General features: G+C 40.5%; 3 protein-coding genes across 4 annotated transcripts in view; 2 read left to right on the top strand and 1 right to left on the bottom strand.

Annotated features, from left to right (window-relative positions):
* The window catches only part of crlf1a (cytokine receptor-like factor 1a), a 22456-nt gene extending 16689 nt beyond the window's left edge, over nucleotides 1-5767 (top strand). Inside the window, exons 8-9 of one of the 2 annotated variants that reach the window (XM_080783523.1) lie at nucleotides 2052-2236; nucleotides 3853-5767. In XM_080783523.1, coding sequence (XP_080639649.1) covers nucleotides 2052-2236; nucleotides 3853-3876 — 209 coding nt within the window. In that variant the 3' untranslated portion in view covers nucleotides 3877-5767. Of the gene's footprint in view, nucleotides 1-2051; nucleotides 2241-3852 lie in introns of both variants that reach the window. The other variant, XM_080783524.1, reaches the window with a different exon arrangement.
* A 1475-nt stretch (nucleotides 5768-7242) lies between these two features.
* On the top strand, nucleotides 7243-12086 carry odf3l2a (outer dense fiber of sperm tails 3-like 2a; the record flags this gene model as incomplete). The annotated part of the gene is made up of 5 exons (XM_080784604.1): nucleotides 7243-7380; nucleotides 10159-10269; nucleotides 10393-10506; nucleotides 11037-11178; nucleotides 11741-12086. Exons 1-5 carry the CDS (start codon nucleotides 7332-7334, stop codon nucleotides 12084-12086), a joined length of 762 nt encoding a protein of 253 aa, XP_080640730.1. The 5' UTR covers nucleotides 7243-7331.
* Nucleotides 12087-14267: 2181 nt separating this feature from the next.
* ebi3 (Epstein-Barr virus induced 3) lies at nucleotides 14268-17566 on the bottom strand. Its single transcript, XM_080783907.1, has 4 exons — nucleotides 17483-17566; nucleotides 16946-17063; nucleotides 16427-16590; nucleotides 14268-14612 (listed from the first exon to the last, which is right to left on the bottom strand). The coding sequence occupies exons 2-4, from the start codon at nucleotides 17058-17060 to the stop codon at nucleotides 14460-14462; spliced, it is 432 nt and encodes a 143-aa protein (XP_080640033.1). The 5' UTR covers nucleotides 17061-17063; nucleotides 17483-17566; the 3' UTR covers nucleotides 14268-14459.
* Between the last annotated feature and the right edge of the window lie 968 nt (nucleotides 17567-18534).

Raw genomic sequence — 18534 nt, 5'->3', positions numbered from 1 at the left:
TAACTGTTTCATTAAAGAGCATCACAGATTAGAATACATCCCCAGTAACTGTTTCATTAAAGAGCATCACAGATTAGAATACATCCCCAGTAACTGTTTCATTAAAGAGCATCACAGATTAGAATACATCCCCAGTAACTGTTTCATTAAAGAGCATCACAGATTAGAATACATCCCCAGTAACTGTTTCATTAAAGAGCATCACAGATTAGAATACATCCCCAGTAACTGTTTCATTAAAGAGCATCACAGATTAGAATACATCCCCAGTAACTGTTTCATTAAAGAGCATCACAGATTAGAATACATCCCCAGTAACTGTTTCATTAAAGAGCATCACAGATTAGAATACATCCCCAGTAACTGTTTCATTAAAGAGCATCACAGATTAGAATACATCCCCAGTAACTGTTTCATTAAAGAGCATCACAGATTAGAATACATCCCCAGTAACTGTTTCATTAAAGAGCATCACAGATTAGAATACATCCCCAGTAACTGTTTCATTAAAGAGCATCACAGATTAGAATACATCCCCAGTAACTGTTTCATTAAAGAGCATCACAGATTAGAATACATCCCCAGTAACTGTTTCATTAAAGAGCATCACAGATTAGAATACATCCCCAGTAACTGTTTCATTAAAGAGCATCACAGATTAGAATACATCCCCAGTAACTGTTTCATTAAAGAGCATCACAGATTAGAATACATCCCCAGTAACTGTTTCATTAAAGAGCATCACAGATTAGAATACATCCCCAGTAACTGTTTCATTAAAGAGCATCACAGATTAGAATACATCCCCAGTAACTGTTTCATTAAAGAGCATCACAGATTAGAATACATCCCCAGTAACTGTTTCATTAAAGAGCATCACAGATTAGAATACATCCCCAGTAACTGTTTCATTAAAGAGCATCACAGATTAGAATACATCCCCAGTAACTGTTTCATTAAAGAGCATCACAGATTAGAATACATCCCCAGTAACTGTTTCATTAAAGAGCATCACAGATTAGAATACATCCCCAGTAACTGTTTCATTAAAGAGCATCACAGATTAGAATACATCCCCAGTAACTGTTTCATTAAAGAGCATCACAGATTAGAATACATCCCCAGTAACTGTTTCATTAAAGAGCATCACAGATTAGAATACATCCCCAGTAACTGTTTCATTAAGTAAAGAGCATCACAGATTAGAATACATCCCCAGTAACTGTTTCATTAAAGAGCATCACAGATTAGAATACATCCCCAGTAACTGTTTCATTAAAGAGCATCACAGATTAGAATACATCCCCAGTAACTGTTTCATTAAAGAGCATCACAGATTAGAATACATCCCCAGTAACTGTTTCATTAAAGAGCATCACAGATTAGAATACATCCCCAGTAACTGTTTCATTAAAGAGCATCACAGATTAGAATACATCCCCAGTAACTGTTTCATTAAAGAGCATCACAGATTAGAATACATCCCCAGTAACTGTTTCATTAAAGAGCATCACAGATTAGAATACATCCCCAGTAACTGTTTCATTAAAGAGCATCACAGATTAGAATACATCCCCAGTAACTGTTTCATTAAAGAGCATCACAGATTAGAATACATCCCCAGTAACTGTTTCATTATAGAGCATCACAGATTAGAATACATCCCCAGTAACTGTTTCATTAAAGAGCATCACAGATTAGAATACATCCCCAGTAACTGTTTCATTAAAGAGCATCACAGATTAGAATACATCCCCAGTAACTGTTTAATTAAAGAGAACCACAGATTAGAATACATCCCCAGTAACTGTTTCATTAAAGAGAACCACAGATTAGAATACATCCCCAGTAACTGTTTCATTAAAGAGCATCACAGATTAGAATACATCCCCAGTAACTGTTTCATTAAAGAGAACCACAGATTAGAATACATCCCCAGTAACTGTTTCATTAAAGAGAACCACAGATTAGAATACATCCCCAGTAACTTTGCACCCTCTCTTTTCTCTGCACTTTTATCCCCTCGATCTCGACTTGGATCTCGATCTCAGAGCGACTGATGTCAGGCTCCTGTGACTCCAAGTCCAGCGGGGACTCAAACTCCACCTTACGCAGGGAGCTGAAACAGTTCTTCGGCTGGGTACGGAAGCATGCTTACGGCTGCAGCGGGATGTCCATGAAGCTGTACGACCAGTGGAGGATGCTAATGCAGAAATCCCACAAAGCACGCAACCAGGTAGGTAAGCATCGCTACGCAATGGAGGGAAGAGGCAGCGCAAATGCACACATTAAGTGCAATCTCACATGCATGTACACTGTAAAATAATACTGTCAATTTAGGTCTGAGAGTGTCAATATCAACGTGCAACTGGCACTCAGGGTTTTGCATTGTGTATGCCCATACACTCTCTAACACACACACACACACACACACACACACACACACCTTATGGTCCACATGTGTGACCATAACAAAACTGAAATGTACGTTAGAGAAGTATGATCAAACGGGTATCGGTGATACCCGCCCCTGCCTATAGGCGCCCTAACCACCAGGCATCACGTGAGGGTTGAGTTGAGAAGCCCTTATGGCTGTTCACACCCACTAAGCCTCTAAGCATCTTAGCCTCGTTAACTCGGCCCCACTCACTGAATGGAAAGAAAAGCAACCAATTGGCAAGAATAAAGAACATTAATTGGTCAATCACTTACAGTGAAATATCGGTGCAGCATGTCCTTAAGACTTGTGCAACAACAGCAGCATGATATACAAAACGATATTACTTTAAATACTGGTTGAAATACCGGCGTTGAAATAACAATAGCAGTAAATAACAGCAGTGGGGGATATGTGGGGTGGGGGGTATATAATTTAGCACCATATACAGGTATGAAATATACGATAAGATATTTATAATCTATACATCGTCAGCATTAGCAGCAAATAACAACAGGGAATGTTCAGAACTGGGGGAGCTGAGCACCTGAACATGTGTTCAGGTGTTTGTTTACAGTCTTCTGTTTGTGAAGTAAAGCAGTGCATGATGTGACAGAGTTATGTTCCCCGTGTGATTTGAGATGGAAAGTTGGAAACACCACTCCCTGGATAAAGCATTTTAGATAAATCAGAGAGCTGTTCTGCAATGCATCAAGTGGTTTCCTGTTCAATCTTGGCTAAATCTATTATCATTGTTGTCTGGAGATTACAATCTCACAAATAATCCACGCTCATATTTAAACATTGCCCTCAACTCATTCGGGAGTCAGATCTCAATGTGGAAATGAGGCGTTAAACCAATGTCCGTTGTCAGATCTTCCTTGGTGACTCCTCTCTCTTCTTTGTAGACAAAGAGATGCCATTGTTGTTTGACCACGGATCTCTCCACCGATCACAGGATCTGAATAGGACTTCAGAAGTCTGGTGTGTCCAACATAATCGTATATCCAAAATGTAGCATGGGCATGTATAATATATTCATTTCCGAATCTGAAAGGCTTAAAAGAGAACAGCATAAGCAAGCCCTCTCATCCAGACGGCAAGACAAAGGAAAACTCAGCTCATAACACACACACACACACACACACACACACACACACACACACACACACACACACACACACACACACACACACACACACACACACACACACACACACAGTCACACACACACACACACACACACACACACACACACACACACACACACACACACACACACACACACACACACAGGTATACACAAGACAGGACATGTTCAAATATATATTATATACGCACACATACACTAAAGAAATCTCCTTTAAAGATGTTTGCGTGGCAATGATATCTAATATACTTTGTCTTTCATTTAGGTACTCCAAGGGGATAAGTCATAGCACACACTACTTTATACAAGAAGTATCCAAATCAAGACAAGAGATGTGAGTGTAATGTGTGTGTTTGCCTGTGTGTGTGCGCATGCGTGTGTGTGTGTGTGTGTGTGTGTGTGTGAGAGAGAGAGAGAGCTTATTTTTGTTGGAGTGATTTACAAAGACTCTGGAAGGTCTTGAATATGGACTCTTCGTGGACATTTGAGGACACGCAAAGACACACTAAGGGATTTTTTATGTTTTTGCTGTATGCGCCAATATGCACCTGTTTTAGACAATATGAGCACTATTTAACCTGACATGGTGCAATTGGTGTGGCTTGGGAATGTGTCCTGGACATCAAAGAATCATTGCACAGGAAAATAACACATGGACCGCTCTGCTTTCTTAGGAGCCGTTTTATCCAATGTTTTTCTTTAGTCTCCACCTGGTCCTCGTTGGAATGGAATAACCAATACCACAGATGCATTATTACATCAAGGCGTGCCTGTTGTCAGCGCGCATGACTCGGACATGTGTAAAGACCATGAAAGCAGCTTTTCAAGGCGAATAGGGTTAGACGCACAAGGTGCATTCTATAGAAGTGTTGGAGAGGTGTTTTAAAAGTGTCCTGGATGTTCTCCATGACTGTGTTCTTGACTCTGGAACCCCCGCCCACTCCACTCCACTCTGAAGACCTTGTGGTGACTCAAAACTAAGGGAATGGATCCAAAGCGCCATCTAGTGGTTATTTTATTGACTATTGAGGAGATGCTGCAGGCATCGACACCAATTTGAAGCTTTACCTTTCACTGTATTCTTGATCCCCCTAAAAAACATCTTAGCTGTATTTGTAATCTCAAACTTGATATATATGTCGAACACACAGCTGAGTGGTTGCTTAGAACCCCAGGATTTATTTGCTTTTGAGTAACATTATGCGACTGATGAAATGATGTTGTTTGTGTAAGGAGACATTTCACTGCCTTTATTTTTGTACTGAACTGTACTGGCATATTTAAAAACAAAAATGTGTAAAGTTATGTTTTATTTCTAAGTTATGTTTAGTTAGTAAAAATGTAAATGACTGAAATGCTATTGACTGATGTTCTTTATAAAATGATCATTTCAAAAGATTGGAAATGTATTGACCACTGTGTACCGTGCACACTTTCCCATGTCCAGTGGACATGGGAAAAATAATTACAGTATGTCTGCATTCTTTATGAGGGATAGGGCATCGCATATGTCATGTATCTTCACATATCTCTGAGACTGTACCTCTTCTGTGAAATTCAGAGATATGAGCATCAACGTTTTAACTTGGTGTTTGATTTGGTGATAGTAATAATAAATAAATAAACGTTTAGCCGCACACTCGTAGCTGCCAATGCCAAATGTTTTATTGTGGTCACAGAGACAAGACCAACATTTTATACAGACAAGCTGCCTCCTTCCAAAAGACTGTCTCTCCGAGTGTGCAGCTATATATTTGTTATTAGTGTTTATCCCGTTGGCTGGCACCTCACAAGGACCGGCGTTGCTGTGCCAAACAACATTGGACCCCAAACATTGTTTCAAAAGTGAAAACATCCCAGAGTAGAATGAATACGTATAATGTGGGTAAACCATATTTTTTAAACAACAATTTACCTGCCAAAATGACATGACTTGTGTTAACAATAGGCATGTCACTTGCATCCACCCTTCAATTTCCCTGTTATTAACAGATTAAGGGTTAATGACTGCAAACCTGCTATTCCAGTATTGGATTTTAATTGGATTTTAATTGCAACAGTAGAAGACTTGACATCCCTGTGGAGCATGTGTATCTATGTAACATATGTGCCATGCTGTATGTGTGTATACGATACAAGTTTCCCTGAAGGAGAATGAACATAAAATACTGTAACCCTCAGTCCTCCATTATTGACAATAATACCACGTACCTTTAGGTCAAGGATTCAACTGAAACAACAACATGCTTGTAATGGATGTACAGTTGACAATGCTGTCATCAGAGACCTGAACATTTAGAAATGGCTTCATATTCACCCATCAGATTCTTCCATTTTGCTCAAATTGCAGTCTTCATCACCTCAAGACCCCTTATTCTGAGGTCATTTCTTTGACCTTTCCTGAAGATTAAAGACATAGTTACTGTCTATTGAAACATCCTTTTCCCTAGTAAGTCCCGAGTCGACACACCCCAAAATATGCACGTGGTATCACAGCAGTGACTTACATCCTCAAACATGTCCTCTGCTACCCACTGCTTTCTCTCACTGGAGATGAAGGTAACCCAATCTGGTGAATGTGTTTACAGTCAGTGCTTGGCTGTGTATGAGTCTGTCCCCCGTTGATGACACAGCCCGAGTCCAGTTACTAAGGCGGTCACCATTCAGAGTCACTGTTGGTTAATATTTAACCAGCCAGGGTCATTTTTTCTTGGTCAGGGTTCCACACACAAGGCTTTAGTTACCTCTCTCTTTAGGGATAGAATTAGGACAATGTGTAAGGCAATCACGAATCTCCTTCCCTGGAAACCAAACATCACCTCGCTGAAAGGTCATCCTCAGACCTTTAGGCCTACAATGTTTCAGGCAGACTGAGATTACTTGTAGACATCTACTACAGTATATGGAATATTTTACTAAAACTGCTATTATAACAGAAATGTTTAGATAAACAAAAAAATCATGGGAGGTTTTATTCTATCCAATTCATAGAGAAATCTCTCATGATTGTATTATCATGACGACAAAGCTCGGCTTGTCAAGAATCAAAACAGCATCACTTAAAGAGTGCAAGTTCTTTCATTGTTAATAATACGGCGTAGGCGATTGAATGACTAGTAGTTCTAGTTACAACATATCCACTGTAGTAACCCAAACCCAAAGCATTGGATGACAAATGAGCTAAATTACATGTAACACTTACATGATTAATGTTGCAGTGATCAGTTGAGAACATGAAGCAAGTGTTTTACATGCTGGACTCCCTGTTTCCCTCAATGAAAGCACCTCCTTTGTGTATCTTAACATTTTATCTTAATTCACTTTTGTGAAGAGTGATTTGTGTTGACCAACATTTTCCTCTCCGGTGTTAAAATCCCCACACCAGAAGCAGCTCTTCTTTCTATGTCTTTGTGAGTCTCCAGAGGCCCCACTTATTTTCTTCAATCTCAATCTGTACCTTGTGATCAGCGGTGTGAAAACCTTTTGTCTTGTGGGGACCTTCAGAAGAGGAGGTGACGAGCGGACTCGGGCGTCACTGGGGCTTCGGAGCAGATAAGGTTTCCTTACCTTGTGATCATGTATAATTCAGCCCAGGAGATTGAGTTTTTTTTCTTCTTTTACTCTGGCGAGAGCTACACGGGAGGAGGAGGTACCCAAAGTGACAGGAGCGAAGAGAGAAAGAAGAAAGAGGAGGATGTACCCAAAGTGACAGGAGCGAAGAGAGAAAGAAGAAAGAAATAGGCTATGGAAGGGGTGGTCAAGAGACGTCCCATAATCTCTGGTAGAGAGAGAGGTTAGTTAAAGTAGCGTGTGTGTGTGTGTGGGGGTGTGTGTGTGTGTGTGTGTGTGTGTGTGTGTGTGTGTGTGCGGGTGTGTGTGTGTGTGTGTGTGTGTGTGTGTGTGTGTGTGTGTGTGTGTGTGTGTGTGTGTGTGTGTGTGTGCGTGCGTGCGTGCGTGCGTGTGCGCGTGCAGTATGTGTTTGGATACATCCACGTGCATATGATTGCGTTATTATGTCTTGGCTCTAAACAACCGTGCAGTAGTGTTTCACAACCTGTTTGAAAGTTCCACTTTGTTTAGAATCCAGTTCCAATCAAATAGGATTAGAAGGTTATTATGCATAACCATAGAAAACACATAAGGAAACACAACCATGTGGAAGTCATTACTGGATAAACAGTAGGGCCAAGGGATGATGTGATGTGTGCACATTACTTCCTGGAAATTAATGTATTCCAATCGTCCAGATTAGAACGCCCAATCATAATTGGGATTGCTGTCCTTGACATTGTTGATTTTGTTGTTTGTTTGTTTGTTTGTTTGTTTGGTAGGTAGGATTGAGCAATTGAGTCTTCGCAATTATTATATGGAGCATGTTTTCTTACCCCTGTGTATATATATATAGGCCTATATCAGTGGTTTTCAATCAGTGGTCCGCTAAATCAGTGATACTCAACCTCAGGCCCGCGGGCCACATCAGGTCCGCGGGACCATTATGACTGGCCCACCAATGAAAATCTAAAAGAAATAAAATAAAATCTGGAAAATGAAATAAAAATAAATAAATCTGAATGAAGTTATCTTTAATTACATTATTATAAGTAATACTATTAGAGTTGTACTATTACTCGAACGAAAATAAAAGCTTGGGGGGGGGGGGGGAGATGCAATGCAAATGAAAGACATATACTGTGTATCCCTATTCCCTGACATAATTTTATAGCTAAACGGACAGAATTCTATTTTATTTGAATGATGAAACCCAGCTGCCATTAATAGTTGGAAATGGAAATGGAAATTGCGGAAATTGCGGAAATGGAAATTGCGGAAATTGTAATTGCGGAAATTGCGGAAATGGTGGAAATGGTGGAAATGGAAATTGCGGAAATTGCGGAAATGCGGAAATGGAAATTGCGGAAATTGCGGAAATGGAAATTGCGGAAATTGCGGAAATGGTGGAAATGGAAATTGCGGAAATTGCGGAAATGGAAATTGAGGAAATTGCGGAAATGGAAATTGCGGAAATTGCGGAAATGGTAATGGCGGAAATTGCGGAAATTGCTCTTCACTTATAGCTATCTATTTTCAGGTAGATTGTTTTATTTTACTCAGTCAGCCATATCACTACTCATTTTTCATGAAAAAGGTCATAGCTGGGTAATCTATTTTCAGGCAAATTGTGTTTATTGTATTTTATTTTACTCAGCCATAACAATTTATTTTCTGTTAACCAACTTGCTGGCTGGCAGGCAGGCAGGCAGACAGCTACTCATAGACAGGCAGACAGACAGACAGCTACTCATGGAGAATTGAACAGGCAGGCAGTCAGACAGCTACTCATAGACAGGCAGACAGACAGCTACTCATGGAGAATTGGACAGGCAGGCAGACAGCTACTCATGGACAATTGGACAGGCAGGAAGGCAGACAGCTACTCATAGACAGACAGACAGCTACTGATAGACAATTGGGCAGGCATGCAGACAGCTACTCATAGACAGACAGACAGCTACTCATGGACAATTGGACAGGCAGGAAGGCAGGAAGGCAGGAAGGCAGACAGCTACTCATAGACAGGCAGACAGACAGCTACTCATGGACAATTAGGCAGGCAGGCAGACAGCTACTCATAGACAGGCAGACAGACAGCTACTCATGGACAATTAGGCAGGCAGGCAGACAGCTACTCAGACAGGCAGACAGACAGCTACTCATGGACAATTGGACAGGCAGGCAGACAGACAGCTACTCATAGACAGGCAGGCAGACAGCTACTCATAGACAGGCAGACAGTAAGACAGCTACTCATTGACAGACAGACAAATAACTACTCATGGACAGACAGACAGACAGACAGACAGACAGACAGACAGACAGACAGACAGACAGACAGACAGACAGACAGACAGGCAGGCAGGCAGGCAGGCAGGCAAAGAGCTGATCATGTTATGTTATTATGTTATTATAACAGCTACTCATGTTATGTGCAATAATTTGTGCAGTTATGGAAACAGCTCTTTGTGTTTATGCAAGAAAATGTAACACATTTATTTATTTACATATTGTGTGCATGCACATTGTACTTTGATACATTTTGCGAAAATAAAGCAATTGAAAGAGAGAAGTTATCAAGTATCATTAATGTCGTAATTTTATCTACTGGCCCCTGGCCCCTTGCCATTTTTGTAATGTGGCCCACAGGTAAATCTATTTGAGTATCCCTGCGCTAAATGATGGAGAGTTGGTAACCAAATAGACCCCTATAGATTTAACTCTTGAGTTAAATTATTGTTAAACACCTACATTACTTCATTTACAAGAAGTCTACACAATTAGAGAATGTAGAAGAATTGTTATTTTGATCAACATTTGCCAAAAGAATGGAATTGTAGACTAAATCTTATCCAATGACAACTTGTTATTTTTTAGTTTTGGGTCTGAGAGGCTAAATGTCATAATGGTGGTCCGTCCCTCAAATGCAGAATAAATAATGGACCTTGATATGAAAAGGGTTGAAAACCACTGATATATAATCCCTCATTTTGGTTGTTGGTCCTCCTGACTGTTATAGGTCCAGGCCCCGGTCGCTATGGCCTGCCGCCAACTGTAGGCTACATCAACCATGATGTCACCAAACCCAGTAGCCCTGCCTACACCTTCCACACTCGCATGAGCAGTGCCAGTGAGTTAAATCTATTATTTTAAACCCACTGAATATATTCACATAGTGACGATGTAACCTAAATGGACCCGGCGTAAGGTATCTAGCACTCAGTTAAATTAACACTTATTCTGTGTTCTACAGTGGTCTCTGTGGACTCCAGCCCAGGGCCTCGGTACCATGTTGGTGGCAATGTGACCCGGTTTGGCCGCGTGCAAACCCCGTCCTACTCCATACAAGGCAGGGGGAAGCGGGCAGGTGAGAGCCATGTGTGGACTCGGAAAGACTGCAGTCAATTACTATGTTCTCTAGAGCCCAACCGATGCCAGATTTCCTTTGGGTCCAATGCCGTATCTGAATCTGAAAACGGTGTGCTGAGGCACACTGGTGTCAATTCCAACAACATATTATTATTGCAATACAACTAACAGTTATGAATATTTTTTTATTTAATATATTGGTACTTTGTGTACACATATTTCACAATACATACAGATTTGTATTTATTTATATTAGCAGATAATACATGCCCAAAGCAGGAACACTACGTTGAAACTAGTATTGGCTGCATAACTGCAGTGAAACAATGCTGTGAAATTTGATTTCTCTGAGAAAGGTTGAGATTGTGTTTGGCCGTATGAGAGGAGAGGGGAGGAATCAGAGGAGAGGAGAGCAGCATAAAGATGGCATAAAGAATAAAGAATAAAGATGGCAAAGAAAACACAAAACAAAAAACATCCACATTCTCCAGCTAATAATGATATGCATGTGTGTGGTTCTTTGTGAAGCGGATCAGTTTCAGACTCCGGGGCCGGGGGCTTACAGTCCAGAGAAGGCCCCACCTCTCAACGCTCACCGCAGACCACCCTCCTACACCATGAGCACCCGCACTCGATACCGTGCTGTGGATGCTGTACCTGCACCCAACAGGTAGGGTGTGTGTGTGTGTGTGTGTGTGTGTGTGTGTGTGCAGCTGCATGATAAACTCAATTTACACAAAGATGAGAAAAATATTGAAATAAATGATTTGAGACAAAATTTGAGACAAAATGAATGACAAAATGAGTGCCATTAGTCCCACGGCCTATTATCCTAAGCTTTCTCTAAATAGTTTAAATGCAAGTGTGTGTGTGTGTGTGTGTGTGTGTGTGTGTGTGTGTGTGTGGGGGGGGGGGGGGGGGAGAGACAGAGAGAGAGAGAGAGAGAGAGAGAGAGAGAGAGAGAGAGAGAGAATATAGTCAGATCTGTTGCAGTACATAGACTAAGAAGATAATACCCTGTAATATAGTCAGTGATCAGAGGATAATAATCTCTTCGGCTACAGCCACACTTTAGAAACACTAAGACTTCTGTACTGTAATGACTAAATATGCTTTGCTTATCAAAAACTTAAAGGAGAAGTCCCCCAAGTCGCGGAAGAACAAAGCTCTTCCAAAATCACCAGAGACAATTTAAAATCCACTTGCCCCTCCCATCCACCACCCGCTATCAGGTACAGCCTCCCCAGCGTGCTTGGCCCGAAGGTTCCAAATAAGCCGTCCAGCGCCTGCTACAGCATCTCGGCCCGGAGGAGTTTCGGGGGGCCGTCTGAGGACCTGGCAGGGACCCCTGGACCGGGCCAATACAACAGCACCGAACCCGACGTCTTCCTCCATCGCCAGCCTTCCTTCTCCATGCAGGGCCGAACCAAGAGGCCCAGTTACAACCCACGCATCCCCGGACCTGGAACCCACAGCCCGGAGAAGGTCCACTTGCACCTCCCCAAGGCGCCCTCCTTCACCCTGGGCATACGCCACACTGAGTTTGTCACTCCACTGGTGGTGGATTTCATCGACTGACAATGTGTACACACCACACGCGCACGCGCGCACACACACACACACACACACACACACACACACACACACACACACACACACACACACACACACACACACACACACACACACACACACACTGTTTCCCAAACAGTGGGTCGGGTCACAGCGTTTATTTATGGGTCGCGAGTAAAAATTTGATTTAAAAAGGTTTAAACAAAATAAAAAATCACAACTTTTCATCAATTTAAAGAAATTCTGACATTTTATTATTTTATTTATATTTCATAAATAAAACCAGAAGATAAAAATATATTAATATATCCATAAATATATTATAAAAATAAAAACGTTTAAGAAGTTTGTGAAAATAGAAGTTCTAAAATCTCACAACACAGCACGAAGTGACTCGTTGTGAGCTTGTAGATCTACTATCTTCACTAGTTTGGATCCCAGGCAAACATCTCTCTTTTGGATCTACAAAGTTTTGGAACCACTGTCTCAGTGTACAAATGATTCATAAGGGTTATTTGGTTACATAGAGTCTCTGAGTTACAAATGGATAAACTAACGTGAACCACTTAAACACCATTATACTACTAGTACTCCATGGCCCCCTCCTTTTCCCTCTACACCAGATCTCTTTACCAATAATAGCAGTTCTACGGTACAAGCTCACAATGCGTCACAATGGCAGCTTGTAGATCTTTTATTTTTCCTGAATGTTCACCTATTATTCTATTTCCCAGAATAGGGTTAATGTATATTTAATGTATGGATATAGAAAGTCTGGCTTTGGTCATAAAAGTCGTATTTAATCTTTTCACATTATTGAAGACTAGAGCGGTGAACGTTGGGCAATGGCCTACTTGGAACGATGCATGTTGGAAATGCATGCCCCATCCAGTTATTATGTCTGTGTCCCTTTTATGCCCATGGAGTTCTTTGGCAGGCATACCCAAGTCTATGTGTGATGTCAGAACAGGCCAGCTCTATATATGGAGATATAGGGGTCATCAGGCCCAAAGCCCGGGCAGAGGCTTTTGTGGTGGTTCTGGACAACTGGTTATCCGACGGACTCGACACCGGGCACTGCACTCACTGTGGGGGTGTGGAACGCGTGTATCGAATTTGAAGTCAGTGGGGCGAACGGTTCTCTTGTTATGTGGATTACAGACGTACACTACACATGCATGTATATAATACAGTACGTACAGAGACTTGGTGCATTTATAGATAGATACACAACACAAGTAAATAGACCGTCCGGCGGTCTGAACAGTATTATGAAGAAATATAACGTGATCATAATGATAGAATGTATGCAGATAGTGCATGTTTTTCACTTTGTCATTAGTGCATTGAAAATAACAAACCATCCACGGAAAACAGTTGCTCACTTTCGCCAGTGCATGGTGGACAGTAACATTTTTCAAGTATACACACTTTACTTATTTTTTGGGACTATTAGTCCACTATTATTTAAAAGATAATTACAATTTATGGAGGTTGTTGTTACTCATTACTTTTAAGTTGCATTTTCGTATTTTTCTAAAATGGGATTTGCCACAGAATTCTCTCCTGTCACCACTAGAGGCCTGTTCACCTCGTTTGAGTGGACAGTACTATAGAAGTAATAAAAAAATGATTGATTTCTGTATGCTTTAAATTTAAATTAATTTTTATTGATGAAAAGACAGACAACAAAAAAAGACAATACAATAAAAGAAAAAGGAGAAAAACAAAAACAAGGCTGCATTATTCATATTACAAGATACATTCATTGAAATCCTCATACATTATCACTAGGCTGAAAGAAGAGATCCCACTTTTCCCACTTTTTATAGAATTATCCTCTTGTAGTCTGTAAGTATGAATGTTAGTTTTTCCATAACATACAGTTCCTCAGTAATGTCCTAGATCCTGACACTTTTAATAGCATTTCACTGGGCTTTGTGGCTCTGCAAGCAAGTCAGTGGTTTCACCAAGTTACCACATTCTGTAACTGCATTGTGAAAACAATCGATCTAAAAATATATTTTTTTTTACTTTTGAATACTTGAGTATTTTAAAAGCAAATACTTTCAGTATCTGTAACTCAAGTACAATTCTTACTAAGCAACTTTCACTTAGTAGTGAGTAATATTTAACCAGGAGTATGGCTCATATAACTCAATAATGGTGTAGTGTACTTTTACACCACACATTGCTAGTTTAAAACACAAGTCTCTAGGGCAGCGGCTCTCAAGGTGGGGTCCAGGGACCCTCAGGATTCCTTGAGGGGGTTCCAAATGGACCCCCCTTACCCTAAGAATGATACGAAGGGACCTATACAGGCCAGTTTTTCATTCATACTCTCTCAGAGTTATGGGGGTCCATGGGAGAACCACTTCTCTACTCCTGCTTTGGTATGGTGACTTTAACAGCTTTGCTCCAACTGCTGCACTCTCCCAGGCCCAGCAGCTCCATGGAACACACCTGGACCATGTAGGTCCTGTCTGTGGTCAGTCCTTTCAGCTCCACCCTGCTATTCTCATATGGTCCCAGCTGTGGAGGACAGAAAACCAAAAAACCTTCAATAACAATCACAGTAATTCTGCTAAATCTTTTAATTTACACATAGAATGGATTCCCACATTGCAAACACAGTAATACTTTAAATGCATCAATACATCGATGGACATCTTCTTTAATGACAAAATGCATATGCATAATCATAGCCTATTTGTACTTTTAAGGATAAAAGACAATATCCATTGTCCTGTCTGTGTGTGTGCGTGCGTGCGTGCGTGCAAACATATCAGAGTGCCACATAACAAACAACCCCCCTCCTTTTTTTAATTGTCACAGGCATCTTTATCCATGTGTTTCTCTAGTTGTAATTAACTTGTTTTTCAGAACATTTTCATCACATCTTAAGACATCTCTGAGCATGTCTGGGTACAATAAAGTGTTATATATAATCCTTGCAACAGTTGGCTGATGGCTAAGGGCCGATTCATACTCCTATTTTACCGCTGTTTCGGCGCTGTAGTGCCGAAATGATTTCGGCTCGTCAGAAGCCGAATTTTTGTCAGTAGCACATTTTTTCAGTAGCACCGAAGAGCTGAGTTGTGGACGGTGGACAGTGGACAGTGGACGGTGGACGGTGGACGGGACGGTACGGTACGGTACGGTACGGTACCCCCCCCCCCCCAAAAAAAACCTCAAATGACGTCACATTGTAGGCTCTACAGAGCCGAACCGACTTTTATTCCGCTCTAAAATAAGAGTATGAATCGGCCCTATGGCTTCCAAAAATTTGAAAGGATGCACTTTTGTTTTTTTAATTCACCTGTGCAGCAGGCCCCAAACAAATTACTTAATACAAAAAATACAAAATAAGACTGGACAAAAGACCCTTGGCTAGTGTGCTCTGCTTGTTAGCCCAGGCCAAAACAGAGCAAACATTCCAGCCTCCAATATATAGCAAGTGGACCATACCAAAACACAATTAGTAATTGGTCATTCAGTCAACAAAAAATACAGCATTATCTACTTACACTATTACAATGTTTTACAAAACAAATTCCAAATACATATTTCAGGTGCCAATAAAATCACTCACCATATTATTAAAATTAGCTGTGTTGTAAGTAACCCATGAAACAAACACCCCTCCTCCTCCACAGCACTTGGCACCTTCCAATCAACATAATTGATAGCACTAACAATAAATTCATGTTTCTGACTCAATAAAGTAATAAAAAAACCCAATAAATTCAACTTCTTCACACATGTTTCTTTGTGGTGTTTTTGTCAGAAGTACTGTATGTAAAGAAGCATGCAACACAAACACTACTAGTACTAAACAGTAAACATACATACTTCCCAGCCTCCCAGCCAGACGCCAGTTTGATGTTGTTGCTTTTGGAAGCAGGTAGTGTGTGCAAGCTAAGTTCCTAATTAGTCTATAGTGTATAGGGCACAGGCAGTGACAATCCTAATCATTTAATAATATTGTATAAAATGCTTCATGGGTTATGTTTTTCAAATAGACTTTGCTCTGCTTTAGGTGTTACCAGTTTTAGTTCTGCTTTATTTTTAATTAATATTATTCACAATTAGTTTTTGTTTAGTTTTCAAGTTTATTCTATTTTATTAATAGTAATATGTCTATATGTAGGCCTACATCAGTGTGTCAAAAAGTCACATACACTCTCAGTACAGGTCTTTGCATTGTTACTTAATATTTTAGTTTTTGTTTAATTTGAATTAACCACATTAACTTTGCTTTAGTAGTAAGAGTAACTCTTGAGCATGTGCAAATCGCACCAAATGGACCCCATTTAGTTCACAGTGCATATTGGATATAGTCTTACTTGAACAGTGCGTTTGGTGCTCCTGGTTTCCCACTGGTACTGAATCTGGTATTTTAAGGGGAAGATATCAAGGTTGGACCAAGTGGGGGGAGGGGCCCATTCCACTAACAACTTCTTGAAACCCAGAGGGGAAACCCGCATGTCCACTGGAGGGTCTGGTTTCACTGCAAACACACAGAGAAACATAGAGGGAGGAAGTGAGAGAGAGAGAGAGAGAGAGAGAGAGAGAGAGAGAGAGAGAGAGAGAGAGAGAGAGAGAGAGAGAGAGAGAGAGAGAGAGAGAGAGAGAGAGAGAGAGAGAGAGAGAGACATACACAGATGAAACAAAACCAATGTTACCATTGTCCTATAACTAGCACAATATTGTTTCTAAAAATACACTGTATGTTTGTATTATCTGAACTAAATTACAATATACTTCACTTTAGAGAGAGTGTCCCCTATCCTACTATATCTGCATAAAGAAGGAGTATTACTATTGTGAATAGGCTAGCTACACAATGGAACTCTGGATCTCACCAATATCCTCCAACATAAAGCTTGTGAAGTTGGAACTGCTTCCCAGAGAGTTCACGGCTGTGACGTTGATGATGTAGTCGGTGAGAAGCTTCAGATCCTCCAGGTGGCAGTTCATTACCTGCAGGACATGCAGTGGGATGGGCAAACAATGATGATACACTGACTCCAGACCCAACTCTATCATTGGACTTGAAATATTCACATTTTATTTAGCCACTTTTTTCTCCCAATTTAGTAGGCCAATGAATTCCTCCAAACACACATTTTCAGTGTTATCACTGCTGTTGTGCCCTACTTGCTCATCTTCCCCCACCGGGAGGACGTGGTGCAGTGCCTCCTTTTCAATTTCAATTTCATTAAGATGATTTGACTTGAAATGCTGTGTGGTGTACCATGCAAGACCTCTGAGGCACAGCGCATTTTTACAAGTAGGATAATGAAAGTCCAGATAATAACACTCAATATAGCAGCTTTCAAAAGGGAAATGTGATTTGTTTCTACAGGACACTTAACATCATAAATAATCTTGTATCCTACCTGGCCAGATGAGGATGTAGAATTTGAGTTCAGTGCAGAGGATGAGGAGCCATTTGGGGTGAAGTTGCACTGCTTGGTGACCGATGGTCTATGTCTTTCACTGAGACACACACACACACACACACACACACACACACACACACACACACACACACACACACGCGCGCGCGCGCGCACACACACACACACACACACACACACACACACACACACACACACACACACACACACACACACACACACACACACACACACACACACACAGTATATATAGTTTTGTTAATTTTGTACATTGAATTTTCATTTTGTACACTGTACGTACAGTATAGCCTACTGTAAGTAAGATTCTATACTTAGTAAACTGGACATGAGTGGCCTGTGTTCCTCTCTTATTTCCCTCTATACCAAGTTTCCTTCCAGAAAATCGCTCACAACAGCGAGTCACAAAGAGACGCATCGTGAGCTTATAGATTCGCTTTTTTATGCGAATGTTCCCCCCAGAATAGGGATGCTATATAGGGTTCAAGTGGTTATAATAAAACAGGTTAATGCTGTACACTGGCCTAAGTAATTTCACTATTGCTGTTTTCTGTTGAAGGTTTACCTATAGGTGATGATGTAATGTGTTGGAACAACTTGCTGAGGCTCAACCAAGGAACAGAGAGTCTGGTTGGGATAGGCAGAGCACCGGCAATGGACTTCAGGTGTGGATGGAGGCACTGATGGCAAAAGACAATACATGTAAGTAAACCATTTTAAATGTCTACAGTTTGAATTTAGTGGTGCTTATTGATAACTGGCATAATACTAAATAAATGTATAATAATAATAATAATAATAACTATTATAATAATTATTATTCTTATTCTTATTATAATAATTATTATTATTAAAGTGGCAGGCATATACTGTAGAATGTAGATTGATAAACATCTAGACAGAGCTACATGCTTATTTTATTCTTTCATTATTTTAAAATGTCTTGTCAGTAAATTGATAAAAGAAACATTGCACAAACAGAGGGGAAATCGTTTATAGTTTATTTGTAGTTA

The sequence above is a fragment of the Protomyctophum bolini genome, assembly GCF_963924005.1.
Source record: "Protomyctophum bolini genome assembly, chromosome: 15".
NCBI classification, from domain to species: domain Eukaryota; kingdom Metazoa; phylum Chordata; class Actinopteri; order Myctophiformes; family Myctophidae; genus Protomyctophum; species Protomyctophum bolini.
This window is presented reverse-complemented; position numbering and strand designations above follow the sequence as displayed.